Source organism: Schizophyllum commune (genome assembly GCF_000143185.2).
Source record: "Schizophyllum commune H4-8 unplaced genomic scaffold SCHCOscaffold_1, whole genome shotgun sequence".
NCBI lineage: Eukaryota > Fungi > Basidiomycota > Agaricomycetes > Agaricales > Schizophyllaceae > Schizophyllum > Schizophyllum commune.
This window is the reverse complement of record NW_026089538.1, coordinates 3,656,016-3,675,088: the sequence shown is the minus strand read 5'-3', so window position 1 is coordinate 3,675,088 and position 19,073 is coordinate 3,656,016. Positions and strand designations below refer to the sequence as shown.

The 19,073-nt window shown below is 57.8% G+C and overlaps 7 protein-coding genes across 7 annotated transcripts; 2 read left to right on the top strand and 5 right to left on the bottom strand.

Moving 5' to 3' along the window:
* Positions 1-402: 402 nt before the first annotated feature.
* Positions 403-5,331, bottom strand: SCHCODRAFT_02683413 (phospholipid-translocating P-type ATPase; the record flags this gene model as incomplete). Its single annotated transcript, XM_050346753.1, has 13 exons — positions 5,142-5,331; positions 4,727-5,077; positions 3,880-4,671; positions 3,659-3,829; positions 3,411-3,609; positions 2,699-3,359; positions 2,415-2,648; positions 2,071-2,366; positions 1,614-2,020; positions 1,474-1,562; positions 1,226-1,425; positions 1,053-1,172; positions 403-1,002 (listed from the first exon to the last, which is right to left on the bottom strand). Exons 2-13 carry the CDS (start codon positions 4,984-4,986, stop codon positions 403-405), a joined length of 4,029 nt encoding a protein of 1,342 aa, XP_050203128.1. The 5' UTR covers positions 4,987-5,077; positions 5,142-5,331.
* A 2-nt stretch (positions 5,332-5,333) lies between these two features.
* Positions 5,334-8,849, bottom strand: SCHCODRAFT_02563369 (uncharacterized protein). The gene is made up of 9 exons (XM_050343778.1): positions 8,559-8,849; positions 8,414-8,500; positions 7,623-8,361; positions 6,819-7,570; positions 6,533-6,759; positions 6,365-6,480; positions 6,010-6,313; positions 5,766-5,954; positions 5,334-5,737 (listed from the first exon to the last, which is right to left on the bottom strand). The coding sequence occupies exons 1-9, from the start codon at positions 8,722-8,724 to the stop codon at positions 5,564-5,566; spliced, it is 2,754 nt and encodes a 917-aa protein (XP_050203127.1). The 5' UTR covers positions 8,725-8,849; the 3' UTR covers positions 5,334-5,563.
* Positions 8,850-8,943: 94 nt separating this feature from the next.
* SCHCODRAFT_02608235 (acyl-CoA dehydrogenase NM domain-like protein) lies at positions 8,944-11,185 on the bottom strand. Its single transcript, XM_003035635.2, has 10 exons — positions 10,785-11,185; positions 10,636-10,719; positions 10,426-10,573; positions 10,130-10,331; positions 9,831-10,027; positions 9,686-9,776; positions 9,541-9,632; positions 9,386-9,480; positions 9,236-9,329; positions 8,944-9,176 (listed from the first exon to the last, which is right to left on the bottom strand). Exons 1-10 carry the CDS (start codon positions 10,944-10,946, stop codon positions 9,061-9,063), a joined length of 1,281 nt encoding a protein of 426 aa, XP_003035681.2. The 5' UTR covers positions 10,947-11,185; the 3' UTR covers positions 8,944-9,060.
* Positions 11,186-11,475: 290 nt separating this feature from the next.
* On the bottom strand, positions 11,476-12,152 carry SCHCODRAFT_01117388 (uncharacterized protein). The gene is made up of 2 exons (XM_003035636.1): positions 12,139-12,152; positions 11,476-12,086 (listed from the first exon to the last, which is right to left on the bottom strand). Exon 2 carries the CDS (start codon positions 12,032-12,034, stop codon positions 11,687-11,689), a length of 348 nt encoding a protein of 115 aa, XP_003035682.1. The 5' UTR covers positions 12,035-12,086; positions 12,139-12,152; the 3' UTR covers positions 11,476-11,686.
* A 1,343-nt stretch (positions 12,153-13,495) lies between these two features.
* SCHCODRAFT_02608228 (uncharacterized protein) lies at positions 13,496-15,627 on the bottom strand. The gene is made up of 2 exons (XM_003035637.2): positions 14,651-15,627; positions 13,496-14,597 (listed from the first exon to the last, which is right to left on the bottom strand). Exons 1-2 carry the CDS (start codon positions 15,483-15,485, stop codon positions 13,615-13,617), a joined length of 1,818 nt encoding a protein of 605 aa, XP_003035683.1. The 5' UTR covers positions 15,486-15,627; the 3' UTR covers positions 13,496-13,614.
* On the top strand, positions 15,475-17,725 carry SCHCODRAFT_02608225 (uncharacterized protein). Its single transcript, XM_050344302.1, has 3 exons — positions 15,475-16,472; positions 16,525-16,797; positions 16,852-17,725. The coding sequence occupies exons 1-3, from the start codon at positions 15,930-15,932 to the stop codon at positions 17,599-17,601; spliced, it is 1,566 nt and encodes a 521-aa protein (XP_050203126.1). The 5' UTR covers positions 15,475-15,929; the 3' UTR covers positions 17,602-17,725.
* A 313-nt stretch (positions 17,726-18,038) lies between these two features.
* Positions 18,039-19,067, top strand: SCHCODRAFT_02563352 (uncharacterized protein; the record flags this gene model as incomplete). The annotated part of the gene is made up of 1 exon (XM_050343777.1): positions 18,039-19,067. One exon carries the CDS (start codon positions 18,039-18,041, stop codon positions 19,065-19,067), a length of 1,029 nt encoding a protein of 342 aa, XP_050203125.1.
* Positions 19,068-19,073: the final 6 nt, after the last annotated feature.

The window sequence follows — 19,073 nt, the reverse complement described above, 5'->3', positions numbered from 1 at the left end:
ACTTGCTCTGGTGCTCACTGAATCACGAACTTGATGTTGTACCACTAATTGGCTGGGTTCCCCTTGACTGCGCAATTAGTCGATGTCCTTTCTCGACATCAGCCTCCTCTGGCTTTCACTTCGGATCAGATGGACAGTCCGCAAATTCTATTACTTTTCGGCGAGGAGGTTTCGCGTCCACTGTTGATTACGGATAAATAACGAGGTATCTACTGCGTGCGTTGAAGGTCGTAAAGCACCGGATGACACCGACTGAATCCAGGTAACGTAGCGAGCGTAGTGGGTGGGTTCACTAGATAATACAGGATATGAACAGGTAAAAGTATAGATAGTACGGTGGGGGGTGGCGCTGAACAGCAATAGTACAGGAAGTAGGTACGAGGGGAATAGTCTGTAATCACTCTAATGAGACCCCTTCTTCCTCGTGAGCCCTCTCGCAAGGTGGGATAGACCGTTCTTGAGGGAGGCTTTGTGGTGTGGATGTCGCTCGTCGATTTCGTGCAAGGCTAACCGACTTGCTGTCCGACGCTCGGAGAGGTTAGTCTGTATCCGACGCATAGCCGGACCTGGTTCCTCCGTTGCGAAGTCGAATCCACGGTCGACGCTGACGATGCCCGTGGACATGTCGGTGCGACTTGCCATGGCAGTCGCAGGTCTCGAGACACGCGACACGGACGACACGCCGGACATCACGGACATAGGCCGCGACTGTCGACGCTTGAGGCGCGCCATCTCGATGTCAGTGCTGTCCTGCTCGTCAGAGGCCGGGCCCATCTTGAGACTGCGGTGCGGGTCGCGCTTGCGTATGATGTTGACCATGTCGAGATCGTCCAACTTGCCGAAGCCGGTGTTGTAGGCCCGCGCTAGGTAACGAGGCGCGAAGCTCAGGCAGAAGGTGATGACGAGGCAGAACCAGAAAATGGGCGAATGGAAGAGGTAGTAGTCGTTGCCGGCGAGGTTCACGGCACCTGTGCTGGCGGGGTCAAGCGAGGAGTAGATAGCCTGAGGTCCAAGATGAGCGACATCCTCGCGAAGATGAATGGCTAACATACCGTGTAAACCCAGACGATGAGGGTGCCGACTTGCGTGCCGAAGAGCAACCACCACGTCCAAGCATGAGCAGCGAAGCCAATGTACAAGTTGGCAATCAGAACGATCGCCATGATCATTGTCTGAGGGAAAAGGTCAACGACTTATACTTCAAAGCACAAGAGCCGAAACGCACCGTGGACATCTCGTACATGCCAGTGTCGTAGCCATCCCCTCTCGCCGAGTCCGTCCTATACGCGTACAAGATGAAGAAGAAGACGATAACGGACTGGTAGACGCCGTCGATCATGTAGATGAAGAAGTTCTTGTAGGCGAACCACGTCCCGAGACGTCCGTACTTGTAGAGCTCCGGAAGGTCCATCAGGTCACGATCATCTATCGCTTGTAAGCACGGCGAACGAGGGAAGTTGGGGGGCTACTCACGAGCTATACGATCGAAGAGACCGATAGCAGGGCAAGAGAGCACGGTCCAGATAGAGTTATAGAAAAGCACGTAGATGTAATCGAAGACGCTGGAAAAGACGATCAGTAGGAGATCACCAAGAAGCAGCGAAGACACTCACTAGTAACCACTCCATGCGCTATAGATCTGGAACCACCAAAGCACCCCAACAGGCACGATGTTTTTATAGAAGAACGTCAGGATCATCTTGGAGATGCGCGCATACGACCAATGCCCGTGAACCAGCAGCAACTTCTTGAGGAAGCGGAACTGCGCGATAGCGTAGTCGGACGAGTTCACCGCCTGCCGGCCCTCTTCACCAGAGATACCGACACCGATGTCGGCGGCCTGGATCATGGAGACGTCGTTGGCACCGTCGCCGATGGCGAGGCACATGACGCGGAGGCCGTCCTTGACGAGGTGGACGATCTGCGCCTTCTGCTTGGGGGATACACGACAGCAGATGACACCCTCGCAAAGAATGGCGAGGCGCAGAAGCGTAGCGCGGTTCTCATCGTCGTCGAAGGCCTACGTGAGATGTCAGCTGTGGTACAAACGCGAACCTAAGGGATACATACGTCGTGCAGCGCAGCACCGTCGATGACAAGGACGAAGCCTCCTGGCCTGTCACCGTTCTCGGGCCCAACGATGGAAGATACCCCAGTGTTGACACGGCGAAGCTGGTTCCCTCCCGGTGATGGTGGTGCACCAGTCTTCTCCAGCTCGAGCATCTCATCCTGATTGACATGTTCGGGGAAGAACGTCTCGATGGCTGCATGCATCTGCTGCCGAACGGGACGTCCAGACGGGTTACCACCGCGAACGACGATGATGTTCGAGTCCTCGCCGATGAGGTTCGTGCTACGACCGATGGCTGAGATAACGTGAGTATGCAACTAATTATCTAAGCGTATACACATACCAATAGCAGTCTCGAGCTTGTCGCCAGTGGCGACCCAGATCTTGATACCACCGCGCTTGAGGTCGGCGATGGTCTCCGGCACCTCGTCCTGAAGACGATCCTCGACGGCCGTAGCACCAAGAAGGCGAAGGTCAGTCTCGAGCTCCTCGCAGACGGCCTCGATCTTCTCCTCGCGCTCCTCCATAGCAATCGATGCCTCATGATAGCGGTCGCTCCAAGCTACGTAGTCCTCCTCTGCGCTGTCGTTAGCAACTTGTCAAGAGGAATTAACCACAGTTACATACCTCGGATGACTTTGTACGCCAAAGTCAAAGTCCGCAGACCGTGGCGCGCAAACTCCGACAGGTGCTCCTCCGTCGCGGCCTTCAGGTCGTCAGAGCCTGCCCGGAGGCGTTCGAAAATGACGTTATCGGCGCCCTTCGTGAACAAGAACAGCCGACCATCCTCATCGTCAAGCTTGCGCAGCACGACGCTCATCCGCTTACGCGCGCTCGTGAACTCGAGCACGTTCAGCAGCTCGTAGCGCTCGATCGACGACGGCGTCTGCAGCGTCAGCACCTCCTTGTCCTGCCCAAGGAAGATGTACCCGATGTCAGCGGCGGCCTGCACAAGCGCGGCCTCGTCCGGAGACTGTGCCTTGTACTCGATCTGGTCGGTTTCGGTGTCATGCGAGGCGAGAACGGTGTGGCAAAGGGCGAGGCAGGATAGGAAACCGTTGAGCAAACGCGCATGAGCGGCGTCCGCGGGGTCAGACTTCTCAGACAACGCCGCGTCGAGGTCGGCTTGCAGCGCAGCGTCCTTGAAGTGCGGGATGGCCGTCTTGAACTTAGGTAGCGCCTCCGACGACGAGGACTGCTTCGCGACGATGACCTCCTCCGCTTCAGCCTCTTCGTCTCCCGTGTACGAGCGTCCACCGATGGAGCATTGTCGGAAGACCATGACGTTCTACTTATAATTAGCACGTGTACCAACCAGCACCACGGAAAGCAGCCGCACCTGCGTGAGAGTACCCGTCTTGTCCGAGAAGATGTACTCAATCTGACCGAGATCATCCGCCAAGTTCCAGCTGCGCGCGACGGTGCGCTGACCGGTCTTCTGGTACTTGAGATCATCGTCAAAGTAGATGGATGCGGCCTGGAGGGTCCGCACGACTTCGAGCGAGATGTATAAGGAGATGGGGATGATGATTTGGAAGCTGCGACAGCGTGAATGAAGACTCAGGTGGCGGAAGGGATGAGACTCACGTCAGGAGGGAGAACGCCCAGGTAATCAGACCGTTGATGCTTGGGTTATCGTCGTCCTGGTTATCACCGTATAGCCACGGCGCACCAAGAGGGTAGTACTTCTGTTCCAGCACTGAGTCGACTATACCGCAGACCACGGTCATGACGGCAAGCAGGGCAAGGTTCCAGAGCCTGTCTGACGGTCAGCATGTAGTCACTGGTCCCGGGAACGACGGACGTACACTTGACCGTTCATCTGGCGCTCAATCTTGGTCCGCTTACTTGGGGTCAAACCTCCGTTGAGCACGATCTTGGTGTCGACACCAGTGAACATTACAACGCCAACGACCCATTTGGTGTTCCTGAGTATAGTCCCGCGAAGCAAAACGTTGACAAGGTCGACCGAGGACTTCATACCCGCCACAGAGACTGCCGCGTTGATTCTGTACATGTTCATGTCCGGCCGGTCACAGTCGATGCTAAACTTGTTCTCCGGGTTCACGCAGTCCTCGGGTGTCCGTATGTGCGTCAGAGCGGGAACCGCGCTACGCGACTTCAGGTTCGTCTCGCCGTCCAGGTTCTTGGTCTCGACAAACGCGACGTTCGCGTCCTCGGAGGTCGAGCATATGAGAATGTCAGCTGGTATGGCTTCGCCGTCGGTGATCTTGACGAAGTCGCCAACGCGCAGGTCTTCCCACAGCTCTGTCTTCCAATGCGGCGCGTGCGAGTCTGGAACCACTTTCCCGCCCTCCATGTCGCGATGCTTCACGCCGGGCAACTGCTTGGGAATGAGGCGGCGGACGAACGTCTTCTGCTTCCCCTTCATGGCGTTCGGGTTGTGCCACCCGTCGCCGGCTATCACGTCGACCTTGCTCTGGTTTACGTTCCTGTCCGAGACATGGCGCTTGTAGTCCTCGTAGCCATCCTTGATTCCGGTCACAACGATGATGATAATGAGGGGCAGGATCGCGACACCGGGAGAGATGGTGTGGAACTCGGGGAAGAACTGGATGATAGCGATACCCAGGAAGAAGCTAGAGGAGGAAGGGCGGTCAGGGGGGCTCCGAGACAAAGTGCAAGGGGGCGTACATGTTCGCGATTCGCCTAAACTGCTCCAATAGGTTGCGCGGTAGGAATGTGAAGAGGGTGTACTTGCTGGAGATGATCTGGTTCGGGTGGTAGACGTGGTCCTTGAGGACGTGTTCGCGATGGTCATAGTAGTCCTTGGGGAGCTCTTCGTGCACGAACACCGTGCGCGGGCCGACGTGCCTCTGCTTCGGGGAGAAGAGGCGCTCGATGGAGAAGCGCGCGGACCATTTGGCTAGGGTGTTCATGGACTGTTTGCTCATCGCTGAGCTGGGGTAGGGGACGTCGCCAGCGCTGGACGGCGTTCGGTGTGCAGCGTGCGCTCGAGATGAGGGTGGGGATCAAGCCGTAAACCTGATGAATAACATGAACCTCCGCCGAACGGCGCTAATAGGGTAACGGCCTATGTGTCACCTACTGATTCACACGTGCACGGCCCGGGTTTAACTCTTTCCGTTTCACTTTCTTGCGCAGAGCATGGGCAGCTCGAGCCCAGTGCAGCCTCTTCGCGAAGGGGAGGAGAGAGTGGACGTTGTGAGGAAGAAGTCAACGAGCACACTTACCTGGTCTGGTGATTATTTGTACTACTTTGTTCGTGTGAAGCACCGGTGAGCATACAGACTCGGACTTTCCCTCTTCGCTCTGTCTCAACGGCGCCCCCAACGACTCAGTCTATCAAACCGAGTAAAACCTAGCGTACACAGCACAAACTCCAGGTAGACCATACAGAATAAATCCACGAGTAACTCTGATAGAAATCGGAAACGAACTTAGCCGACACAGGATGAGCCGCGCAACCGGCCGGCGGTATGTGCGCGGTGCCGACGCGTACCGGCGACCTCACCTGCTCGCGGTTCGCTTCGGCGTCGACGGGCGGTCGTCGTCTCCCACTACGACGTCCTTCTCCTTCTTCGATCGCTTGCGCTTGACGCCCGACGTAGGCGGTTCCTTCGAGTCCGCAACATGGCACAGATCGACAGGCACCTGCGCCCTCAGCAACGAATCGAACCAGAGCTACGGAGCGATGAGCAACTTTCTCGACCATTTCGTTGCTGCTACATACCTTCTGCGCGTCAGAGGCCCGATCACCCGGCCCCTTGACCTCGACGAACTTGCACCGCTCCTCTCCTGTCATCTTCCAAACAATCAAATCCGGTACGCCACCGCACCGCCCGGCGTAGTCCTGGCAGAAAAGCAGGCAAATATGTCGCAGAGCATGTCCTCCCATGCACTATCACACCCGTCAGCCTCATCGCTTTTCATTTCGGTATCCACCTTGCCCGTACCTCTACGATCTCTTCCAGATCCTCCGCGCTGCAGTTCGTCCAAGAGAGGCCGATGCAAAAGGTCTTGGTCTCGCGATAGAACTTGTCGTTCCGCCGCAAGATTTCCAACGCTTTGCCCTCCTCCAAGAGCTCCGCCAATCGCTTCTCGATAAGCTCCTTCCTAGCACTGTAGAACGTGTCCTCTGCCAGATCCAGCGGGGCTGTCTGAAACTCGGTAACGAAGACGCTCGGTACGCGCGCGAAAAGCACATCCCAGAACAGGAGCGCGAACAAAGTCGTCAATATCCGGGTCTCCGCGTGGAAGCTGCGATAGCATCAGCACTCTTGAATGCCGGCCAGATATTGCAGGACGTACCCCTTGTAGCCTAGGGCCTCATAGTGCTGTAGCGCAACCGTCTCCACATTGACCTGCTGATCGTCCCGACCCTTCCATATCGACTTCCCCATCGCTTTCCGCATATTGTACTTGGGCTACCAACGATATCAGCTTTTCCTCGCCCCCACCTCACCATCTTGCACTCACATCCTGTATCAGGACTAACTCATCCGGATCCCGCCACATTTGTGTCAGCGTGTTGTCCCGATTTTCCTTCCCTGGTGACCACCCGTCACCCTCGCCCTCCATCTTGTGTATCCTTTCCGCCACTACCCAAACCTCGTTCGGTTTGCCCAGCGGCTCCGAGACACTCGAATTGATCTTCAGCATCTTCTCCAGCCGCTGGAGTCGATGTAGCAATCCTGGGCGGTACACTGAATGATCATCAACCCACTTGCCCTCAAAAAAAAAAAAAACAAGCAAGCTTCCTCACCAGCCCCCACATCCTCGTCATCAAGCGCCGCTAACAGCGTCGCCCGCGCACATTCCCGCATCTCGTCCTTATGCGCCGCCCTCTCCGTCTTATCGTCCGACTCGCAACACAAGTGGTTCATCTGGATCAACGCCTGCCGCGCATACCAGTCCGCGACCTTGCCCCGACGCCAGAAGCGCTGCTTGAGGAGCGCGTCGAGCACCTCGAGCTCCTTGTCATACATCTTGAGCATCCCGAAGGCGTGCGCGGCTTTGTAGACGAGCCGCGTGAAGATGTAGCCAGCCTCGAACCTCTCCAATCCCGGCGCCCGCACCTCCGTCGACTTGCGCTTCCGCTTGACCAGCTTCTTCCACTTGCGGTATACCGAGTTGTCGAAGACCTCCTCGATATGCCTCGCCCGCTTCAGCGATATTGGCGGCTCTGGCGGCTCGTCCGCGACGGATGCGTCCCTCTTCCGCTTTGGCGCTGGCGTGGCTCTTGACCTCGAGGATCTCGGAGCCGGTGTCGCTCGTTCGAGGACGTTGGAGCCCTCGGAGACGAAGCGATTATTCGTGTCGAGTGGGGAGCCCTCGGTGTCGCCCATGAGTTGCTCGTACTCCGCCTGGAGTAGAAGTGCATCCTCGTACTCGAGGAAGTCCTCGCGCGATGTCCAGATATTGCCGTCGCGGGTGATGGGCCCTATGTCAGGGTAGGATCGTATGCGGAAGCTGGAGAGGAGGGCGGGGAGCAGAAGGCGTGTCGGCAGTTCGGTACTGTCTACTGGTCAGCGAGTCATAGCAGAGGAATGTATAGCAAAGAGCCCACCTTCGGTAGAAGATTATATGCATCCTTCGCACAAAACGTACGAAATCCATGTTGACCTGCAAGCACCTCCCCAGCTCCTTCAGCGCGTGCTTCTTCAGCACGCCCTCTTGCGTCTTCAGCGCATTTGACGGCTTCTGCTGAGTTTTTTGTGACTTCGCAAACACGGGGGCGAAGTTCAATAACTTCTGATTGCATGCCGCACGCCGTAGGGAGGCAATCATATCCTCCTTCCTCGTCACCTGGTCCTTGGCTTTCATTTGCTTCATGAGGACTTTGAGCTGGGCGGTCTGCAGTCGGTTGAGGATGTCGTCGAGGTCCATGTGCTCTTCGTTGCGGCAGAAGTAGCTAAGGTCAAGGTGTGCGGGGTCGGCGGCTTGCCCGCAGGGGCCGCCGATGTCTTCCTCTTCATCGTCGCCCAGGGTAAGGTCGATGATCTCAGCGTCGGCAGGAATCTTGGAGGAGGATGGTGTCGCAGAGGGAGTGTGTGATGTTGGTGTTGGCGTAGGCTGCCAGTCGTGTAATGTAGTGTCACCATCACTGTCAACGAGAGTTGAACTAGAGGAAGTAGACGAAGTGGAGAACGAGCGTTCAGTCGCGGGCAGTGGTTTGCATAGCTCGTCCAGCGCCATGAGAACTCCCTCTTCTCCGACTTCGCGTATAAAGGTCTGCATACTGCTCATCGGGTGCCACGCGCCAGGCTTCCTCAGAACGAGACGGACAAGCGTGTAGCGGGCGGGGTCTGAGAAAGACTATCAGCGCCTATGCGTATGCAGCGCGATCGGACCACGCACATGGAAGGTGCACAAAGTTCTGTATACACTCCAGCTCCCCCTCACTTAGCAGATGCGCCTCATGCGCTAATATGGCCTTCATCATCGCTATGGGGTAGCGGACTGTCAGCTTCGACACCTCGGCGCTACTGGCACTGCTACGCACTCTCAAATGCGTGCACATAAAGTGAGGGATGGTCGTTACTGGACCGGGGCCCCTCCTCGACGTCTGGTCGCTGTGCATCGTCAAGACCTTCAAGCACTTCCTCGTTGTTCTCGATGGTGGTGTACCCCTCGCCGAAGATGGCTTGCCAGGTGACGCGTAGGGGCATATTCAAGTATTGCAGATAATCAAAGAGTGTATAGTTCAGAGGAGAGACATGAAGCGAGCAGATTGTCGTCGAGGAGGAACAGGTTGAGCCGCCAACGTTGAAGTGAACAAGAGAACAAGAGTCAAACCGCGTCGAGTAATTTAACGGAGCTCCGGTCCGGGGCGCGTGCAGCGAACGATCACGAGGACGTGACCGACGCGTCTGATGCCAACAAATTCAACGGTCACGGTTCGTTTACTCTCCGAGCACTTGCAAGGCCCTACAGGCTGTTTGCAGACACAGAATTGTGTTTCTATGATACAGTGTGCTGGAGCGCTGACGAAAATAAGGTCCACCTCAAGCCTTGAACTGCTGGTTGAACTCCCTGCCAATGAGCATCCGCCGAATCTCCTGCGTGCCAGCCCCGACCGCGTACAGACGCGAGTCGCGAACTAAGCGACCAATGGGGTAGTCTAAAAGAGGACGTCAGTACTCGAAAGCTTCATAAGTAAAGTCTAGGCCTGCAACCCACCATTGATGTAGCCGTTCCCCCCAAAGCACTGCTGTGCCTCAATACAGACCTCGATGGCCTTCTCAGTGGAGTACAGGATGGCTCCAGCACAATCCTGAGCAAACAGATCAGCTCATGATTCCCCGACGTCTGCACCCCCCATCAACTCACCCTGCGACTGATCCTTCCCTTATCGCATGCGCGCGCCACCGCGTACACATACGACCGACTCGCATTCAGCTTCGTATACATGTCCGCAATCTTGGCTGTAAATGCAACCACAAGGTCAGCTTCTTCCTGGACCTGAGAACGTGAAGTCCACTTACCCTGCATCAACTGGAACTCGCCAACGGGCTGCCCAAACTGCTTCCTGTCATGTACGTACTCGACTGCCATGTCGAAGGCGGACTGCATGAGGCTGCATGCGGGTCAGATACCAGGAATCATACGGCGAAGAGAGAAATCGCATACCCGAGTGGACCACCGCTAAGCACCAGTCGCTCAAGATCGAGACCAGACATCAAAACCGCGGCGCCGCGGTTTACCTGCCCCAACACGTTCTCTGGCGAAGATCAACATCCCGCAAAGCAGACAAGGCAGCAAGAATACTGCGCACCTTCCGGCACAACACAATCCTCGAACACCAACTCGCACGTATCGCTCCCGCGCATGCCAAACTTGTCCAGCTTCTGGTGGGTAGAGAATCCCGGCGTGCCCTTCTCCACGATGAACGCTGTAATACCCTTGGACCCCTTCTCGGGCTCCGTCTTCGCGTACACGACGAACGTCGAAGCTATTGGGCCGTTCGTTATCCTGGCAACCCTCCGTCAATACTTTGCACCGCCGATGGCCGCTGTGTCAACCCTCTTCGCGCGAGTGGCCATTGTGGAGATGTTCGTGAATCCGACCACTCACCAGAACTTATTCCCATTCAGCTTGTACCCTCCCTTCACCTTGTCCGCCCTCGTCCGCATGCTTACGACATCGCTCCCGCTTCCCGTCTCGCTCATCGCGAGACTACCGACCTTCTTCCCAGAGATCAGATCAGGCAAGTACTTCGCCTTCTGCGCGTCCGTGCCATGCCGGTGGATTTGATTCACGCAGAGGTTCGAGTGAGCTATGAGATGGTTAGATGAGTGCCAGCTCAGCTGATGGGTTCAGGAGGGGCGCTTGTAAAAGAGAGGTGGTGAAGGGATGCACACGATACGCACCCCCATACGACAACGCTACGGACCCGGAAGCCTCGGAGATGGCCTCCATCGCAAGCGTGTGCTGGAAATAGCCGAGCTCGACGCCGCCGTACTCCGAGGAGACAGTGACTCCGAGTAAGCCCATGTCCCCGAGCTTCTCCCAGACGTCCTGAGGGAGAGGGAAGAGGAGTCAGCACCAGCAGATGTGTGGGTAGAAGACGTTCATCGCACCATAGGCGACGTGTTCGTCCTGTCGATCTCCTCCGCCCGGGGCGCGATCTCCTTCTGCGCGAAGTCCCAGACGACGTTGCGGAACTATAAAGGAAGGAGTACGGTGAGCGATCGGGGTTTAGCACAGAGCAAGCTATGAGCGGACGCACCTCTTCCTCATCCGACGTGAGCCCCGCGATGTCCGTGTTGTACGTGGATACACCTCGTCTCGCGATGCGAATAGCTGGGGCGATGCGAGAGGGACCAGGACGTGCTGCTCTCATCCCCAGCGTAGCCGACCGCTGTACCAAACTACGCGTGCAACGAAGCATGCTAGCGATTCAGGAGTCTCTAGTCCTTGAAGCGAAAAGAGGAATGAGGATGAGAGATGACCGTAGTGCGGTATCGCAAGCGTTTATGTCGTCCTCGCCGTCGCACGTAAAGCCGCCCTGAGACGTGGTCGTCGAAGGACAAGAAGCTCAACCCGCCCCCCTCCGCCGCACCCCGGACGGAACCAAAATGAACCCCGCACAAGTCCCCCACATTGCGTCTGCGGCGCCTGGCGGAGGAGATCGAGGGGGGACGGCGCACGCGGGCTCGGATCTTGCGCTGGGCTTTCGGAGTCACGCGTCCGCGACCAGGCGTGACTTCAGCACGACTTTTGGAAGTTGAAGTCGAAGTTGAACTGACCTTGCTCTTCCCTATGGTGATGGGAGTTCTGAGCTGCAGAAAGTCGAGATTCAATCAAGGGTGGCGAGAGACCTTGCTAGGCAAGGCGATTGCTTGGGACTATGCTTGTATCTGCTTTCTTGTTCTGTGTACTATCACTCGCTATCTTGTACCCGTGTAACATTAGTTTCTTGCAAAATTCACCGACTCGTCGTGTATATAATATCTGCAGCAGACAACTACCGAGCGGATGCGTACCAATGAACCCCTTTTATGTGGCCATAAACTATAGTATATACAATGCGCCCAAATTAACCCGTGCTCTAGTATATGTATCGATAGTACCATACCCTACCAGACCGCATGCATTACCCCTCGCCCATTACACCACCTCCTTTCGCCATCACACCACCACGCCCGTCAAGTCTCCCTCCTCCTCACTCGCTCCCATGTAGCCGAAATACCCGCCCTCCGGCGCCGCCGCGAGCTCATCGCCAGCCCGGTCCACCAAGTCAGAGACGCCAATGGGCAGGCTGGGCTTCGGGTACATGAGTGGCACGTCCCGCTCGGCCTCCACTCGATACTGCTGCTCCTGAGACGCAAGCGTAGGGTAGCTATACCAGGCGTCAGCGGCGCCGGCGCCCTCCTGCGACGTCGGTGAATCGGCGAACTGGAAGGCCTCGAAAGCCGGCGCGAGAGTGTTCATGGACGCCGCCTCGGATGTAGACCACGGCCGTGAGTGCGGCTCCATGTCTGAAGCGAGGCTGAACTCCGAGCGCGTCGCAGAAGGTGGCTCGGAAAACCTGGTAAACTGATGAGCCTCTGCACCTCCTCCAGAGAGAGGATTTAACGTACTCAGCCCATTCGCCGTCACTACCGTCGGAGAAGCTCCAGCGCTCCCGCTGGGGTTGTTGAAGACCATACACGCGCTGATCGTGCATCATACTGCCGTCGAGTATTCCCTGCGACAGCGGTTGGGATACTTGCGGCAGCGCTGGGTAGCCAGGCTGAAAGGCGGCAGCGTTGTGCATCACATTGTCGAGGCCCCGCGTCCCCTCTAAAGTCCCAGCCAGATACGAGTGTTTCCCCGCCGCGCGCCATGCCTGCTGCGCCTCCATCGCGGCGTAGTAGCTGCCCGTCTGCTGGGGCATCGGAGAGTCGGGATCGTAGTCTGCCGGCATCCAAGAGAAGACGGCGGCTTCACGAACAGGCGAGCAGGGCTGCGAATGCGAGAACGACCGCTCGAGCTGATGACGGGGGCGAGAAGACGATTGGGCGTTGCGGCGGCTCTTTTGCGGACTGCCCAGTACGTCTGCCGAGCCTCGACGCTTGTGGCTCACTGGCATGTCGATTTGCAGACTGGGGCCGCCCTTTCTACCGGTCGGGGCCGCGTACTGGCAGATGAGTCCGCGCTTCGTACAGCGCTCGCAGGTGGGACGCTCGCCAGAACACTCTGAGTCAAGGGTGGTCGGTATTGGGAACACCGAGAGACAAGAGGCAAGACTCACTCGCTTTGCGCTCGCGGCATTTCTCGCAGGCGTGCGCAGTGCGCTGCCTATTGCCCTGTACTTCGGGGGCAGCCATGAGGAAATCGGCAAGGCCATTGGAGTTCTTCCTGGAAGCAGAGCCGGGAGTTATAGTGCTGCTGGGTGCAATGGTGTTGTGGGACTGAAGTTGCTGGGTGTATGCGGGTGCGAAGGCCCACTGCGGGTGTGCGCTCGGTGCCTGCCTTGAATGTGCCATCATCGCCGCGACGGCAGCCTCAAAGTCCTGGGCTGCGTGCGCGCCTCCGACCAGCGGCTGCGCGTCGACGCCCACATGCCCGTTGTCCGCTGCATAGCTCGAGGAGAACATGGTGGTGGGAGGGAAAAAGGATAGTTCAGCTGTTGTTGTGCGCGCTCCAGCCTGCTCTGCGCAGTGGCATAATATACGCCCTTGCCCCTGACGCTAAAAAACTGAAATGTCATTGGTTAGACAGGTTGACTTTCGTGATCGACGATTGGGGATCTTTGCCTCCGCTGACGGCAATTTCGCCTTTTCGGGGCAACAAGGACTTCCTAAAAGGGAAATGCCCCTCGCCTCGATCGTGCGAGACCATCGCTGTTGCCCGATTTGCCCGGGCTCCTGTCCGTCATAGAGCGTAAATCGCCCCGTTTCGGGCTGTTTCGGGCCTTCGCGGGAGAGCTCTTCTTCCTGCAGACAAGGTGGCGAGCGCTGACTCTGGCAGACATGGTGAACAATAATGCGCGGTCTATGGTACAGTGTTACATCGTCGCTCCGTCTAGTAGATCTGTCTCCTACTTACTCACATGAATCCGTCTCTCCTGCTCCTCACTTCTTGCCCACCTTCACGTTCCCCTTGAACGGAAGTCCGCGGAGGTCCATCTCGCTCGGTTTCCCATCGTCCAGGACTGGCAGCCCACGGACAGACACCCCGACAGCAGTGGTACCGAGGATGCCAGCCGTCGCCCCATCGTGACCAAAGATAACCTTGCTCACAAAGTTGCTAAACTCCTTCTGCCTACCGGGCAGCACTTCGAGCGGCACATCGACAATGTCTGCGCGCACCGCGAGCGCGCTACCCTCGTCGCCTTCGTGGTCATCCGGTACGCTGTCCGCAGGAATCCATTCCTCCGGCTGCAGCCGCCCAAACGCGCGCTCCGGGAGTGGGTCAGGCAGTCCGTGCTCTGGGTCGACATCGTCCGGGACCTCGCCATCGAAGACAATGACGTCCGGTAATACGCGCGACACATTCAGGTCAATATCCATGCCCCGGGGCAGGACAACGCGCGCGTAAACCGTGCCACTGGCATAAAACGTCGTCCCGACCGGTTTAATGTGCATGTCTCGGATAGTGACGTCGCGCAGTACGCGCGGGCGAGGACTGGGCGCAGGAAAGACGGCGTCCAGAGTGTAGTTCAGCAGGTATGGCGTGGACAGCAAGATGGGATTAGGCTGAGCGGAAAGATAGCGGCTGATGAAGTCGGAGAGCACGCCATGAGTTGCGTTGGGTGTGAGCGGAAGGACCTGGCCAGAGATATGCAGCGTTATATTCGGATGCGTGAGGGTAAATGGCGCAGTCGATATCGAGGCAATCTGGAAGGGAGGACCATCCGATGTCGGTAGCGAAACAAAAAACGGAAGCTCAGGCGTAGTAATATTGAACGTGTCCGGTGCTGGGTCCACAATCGTCGCCTCTGCAGAAAGCAGCAGCCCCGCCCTCGAGGAGGCGACCCTAAAGTCCTTGAGCGTGATCAACTGAGAAACAGGCGGAAAATGGTGGCCGGGATTTGGGAGGCCAGGAACAGCGGGAACTGAACGAGCGCCTCAGTCCAATGCTCCGCAAGCGCCGCACTGACGAGCGCACCTTCGACCTTGACGTCCGCGGAGACGTCGTGCAGCTCCTGGCTGATGCGTCGCCGCCAGCTGCTGTCCCCAAGCGCACCGCCCGATACGCGCACACGATCGACGTCGACGCGCAAGTTGATGTATCCATCTTTCCAGGACTTGCGGGCGAAGTGCACGAGGTCCATTGTTCGGTTCGTAGGGTGGAGGAGCACGTGTGTCGTCATGGTCGTTAGCCACGATGTCCCGCGCGGCGGGTTCGTGGTAAGGGGGAGTTCGATGGGGGGAATGCTGAGGGAGGCAAGGAGAGTATCCCCATCTACTAGGCGGAGGGCGCCAAGGTCTACAGATACCCTATCGAGGCGTTTGACGCCCCAGCGACCCAGAGATTTCCAGGCGCGGTCGAGGACGTTGTCGTCGCGATCGCTGTTCACATCCATCACAGTACCCGCATCCACACCCACATCGAGCTCGACGTCCACATATATCGCCCCCGCGTCTGTCACGTTGAGCACGTCTACCCTATGCGGCCCCCGGAACACGAGCGCACGCTGCACGTCATCGGGCGACACGCGCTGTGCGCGCGCCGCATACGACCAAGCGACCGCAGCAAGGATCGCGAGGGCGAGGCCGAAGAAGAGGAGCGTGAGGCCGAGAAAGTAGGCGAAGCGGGAGAGGATGTGGCGCCAGGGTGGTCTCCGGGGGTATGCCTGCTCGAGTTCGGGGTAGTCTTCGGATGAGGAGGGGGTGTGGGCGTCGCGGAGGAGAGGGGTGCGTTCAGAGGGCAAGGCGGCGCGGGCCTTGCCCTTGTCTACGCGCATGGGGCTATCTTCGGGGTCGTCTGGGAGCGCGGACATGGTGGTGAGGGTTGGGTGGCTGCGGACGTCCTCGGTGGCTAGTGGCGAGATAGGGCGTTCAGAGGAATATTATGGACCTCACGGGGAGGTCGCGAGAGTTTAGGGATGATCCAGGTTAAGAGACAAGCCAGTCAGAAGCAAGAAGAAAGCGAGACGAGCACGACGCGAAAGTCGTGGTGATAGTTGGTGATGAAGTTCCGCCAAGCCACTTTCTGCGCGTCGCTGATGTCCGTCGGCTGCGATCAATTGTTTCTTCTTGGCTTCATCTCGTCGTTGCTCTTGTACTCTGCAGTCAATCCACAGCTCCTGCGCTGCTCATCGTGGTCCTCAGCGCTCTGCATAAGAATCACCCCTAGCACAGCTACCCAGAATGATCCGCTGTTTCGGGTCCACTACAACTTGCTTGAGCGCTGCTGTCTTCCCCCCATCCCCCAATCCCTCACCATGGCTGCTCCCTTCACGTCCGACAAGCCCCCCTCCGCGATCCCCTGCAAGGCAGACGTGACCGTCACCTCCCCCAGCGACTGGAAGTACGTATCTGAAGGCGGCGCCACAATCGTCTTTTCCTACGCCGGCCCCTCCAATCCTCAATTCGACGGCACCGTCCTCCGCCTGCGCAAATGCCCCGCGCCCATGCTGCATCGCGCGTCCTCTATCCAGGACGCCGTCATCCAGGAGGAACCTGCGCCCATAACCCCGCAGGACCCCACCTCCCCCGCTATCATCACCGCGGAAGAGCTCGAGGAGCCAGACGATCCGATGATCGAGTATCAAGCGCGCTGCATGGAGCGCTTGATCCCGAAGGTTCACCTGCCGAGGATGGAGAGCGTGCGCGTCGAGCGCGGGTGGTTGCAGCGTTTGAGGGATCTGAAGGACGGCGAGCGCCCGCCTGAGCGCCGGGCGAAGGACCAGATCGACGTGACGCGCCGCAAGGGCGTGCTCGCTACGGACCTTGTCGGCGGAGACACGATTGCGGTCGAGATCAAGGTGCGCTGAGAGGTTGATTACGTGTGCCACGGAACTGACGATGAGCATACAGCCAAAGTGGGCGTTCTTGCCATCCCCAAAGCATCTATCTGAGGCAACGAGGGGGATCAAGACGCGGACCTGCCGATTCTGCATGCACGCGCATATGAAGCGCATGCAAGGGGAGAAGGTCTCGAATGGCTACTGCCCCCTCGACTTGTTCTCGGGGAATAAGGCGCGCGTACGGCATGCGATCCTCACCCTGTGGGACGCGTGGGTTGAGAGCAACGCTACCGTCAACAACCTCAAGATTTTTGTACATGGGAAGACGATTCGCCCTAACGAGGTTCGCCCTTCCACCGCTTTCAGTTTAGGTGCGCGATACTTATCGTCCGTCCAGCAAGACAAAATCTTCGCACCTGGCGCGCACGGAGACGCCCGCGAGGCATTTGCCGACGCCATTCTGCCGCTGCTAACCGAGACGCCGGTCCTTAGGACCCTGTCCAAGCTCCAGCGCACCCTCGACGTACTCGACATCGAGGGCCTCTCGCGACTTTGGCAGTACACGGAGATGATGGCACCCGCGTACCGAACACAGTTCGCGCAATTCTTCGTCCCGCCCGAAGATGAAGAAGACTACAGTATCTCCATGCCAGGCTCATACCCGCATCCCGAACCCTCAACGCCGCTGTCTCCCTCGAGTCCCATGTCACCTGGAATGCGTACCCCTTCTATGCCTTCAGACTTCCGTCGCCGTCCAACAGATCCGCCAACCTCGCCCTTGGGCGTGAGCTCGCAATATCTCCAGGAGCCCGAGCCGACAATCGACGACTGGAGCTCCTTCCTCGATACCTACCTCTCCCCCTTCATCCAGATCGACCACGCCGCACCGGTCCCGGAAGATTTGCGGTTCTATCTCCTCGCCTACCTGCTCTCTGCGACGTTCAAGGACTGCTCAATCATCGTGCGCATGGATTTGCTGGGCGGGGAGCAGCAGCCCGCGCCGGTCGACCCGTCGCGGGTGACGGTGATTGACCTGGACCCGAAGAGTATGAAGCGGCTGAGGAAATGGGAGAAGCTGGATCAGGAGATCGTGGAGGCGTACGCGAATGTGAAGGACTTTAGGACGTGCGTCGATGAGGGAATGTAGAAGGTTTGTCGAGGACTGTAAGTGGTATACCCTGATTTGTATCTATTCGCGTCGTTTCGTGTATCCTCAGAATGCTGCACTCTCTGCACTTCCTTTGCGAGTCCACGGGCTTGATGAACTGACGACACATGACGCTCTGGAACTCAAAACGCACCCACAAAGCTATCTGATCTGTCAACGTGCTGGCCCCCGGAGTAGGGCTGGGGCCGCAGGCCTGTGCTGGACGCCCACATTCCCGCACTATTACACGTTATAAGCAGCTTGCAGCCTATTCACAGCCATCATCAGCCGTCGCCCCGACGATCGCAGGGCCAGCCAGTCAATCCCACCCCATATTGACAAACGGCGTGGGTTGGGGAATTCGTCTCTTCGCACTGTACTTACGGCGCAACAGGATCATGGAAGATGCACACGAATATAACCGACAGCTCCACGAGATGAAGGCTCGCAGAAGAGCGCACTGTGAAGAAGCCCTTTCAAGAGCATCTCCCGGCAGCGGACGGTTCACGCGCAAGCACAAACCGAACCCGGACAAACGCAATGTCACTTTCCGCTCACCTCCAGGTCAGATACTCTATCTGTCCCCCACTCCCTCTATCGGCACCATCTCGCAGGGTGGGACACCCGTGGGTAGTCCAGTGTATCGGCCTCCTCGGCTGTCGACACCAGCTCTGGGTGGCCATGTACGACTCCATGTCGACACACCGATCGCTGGCAGCACTCCGTACCTCGTACCTCCGCCTTTATACCATGCGGCGATGCCTGGGGAAGGTCCCTTCGTCGCACCTGCGCAAGGCACTTCTGTATCTCCCTACCTTCCTCAGCCTGTAGCATCGCCAGCTCCGGCTCCCTTGCACACGAAGACGCTAGCACCGGGCGGAAGGACATACGCGACGAGTGCTGCCAAGCAGTCCAAGGCAGCCTTCAACATATACACCCGCGATATGCTCCCCGTCCTCCCGGAAAAAGGCATCGCTCGCGACCCCAAGTGGCAGGGTGCTCGCTCGGAGCACATCAACGTTCTGATGCCAGTCAACCTCCTTGACTGCTGGCTCATCTTCTACAACGCTCACAGCCTCAGGGAGGTGCACTTCTGGCACGTCCTGGGCGACGACAGCGGGCGTAAATTTCCCGAGATAAAAGTCCAGCAATTGGAGACGTTGTCCATACACCACAACGAGGCCTGGCTGACGAACCTTTTGCGGTCGCTCCGCATTGGCGCGTTGACGCACCTCGCAGTGTATTATGCTACCTCCTGCGGGGAGAAGTTCTCTTACGATCAGGAGGCGTATCTTGACCTCTTCAGGAAGGCCGAAGGCCTGAAGTCGAGTGGACTTGTGTGCATTAGTCCTAACCATCCATATTACTGGAAGCGGGGGTCCAAGCTGGCGAGGGCCTTGAGTAGATATTTCGACGCTTGCGTTGAAGATCACCATTGGGTTTTCCGTGTATCAGACGTGCATTAACATCTT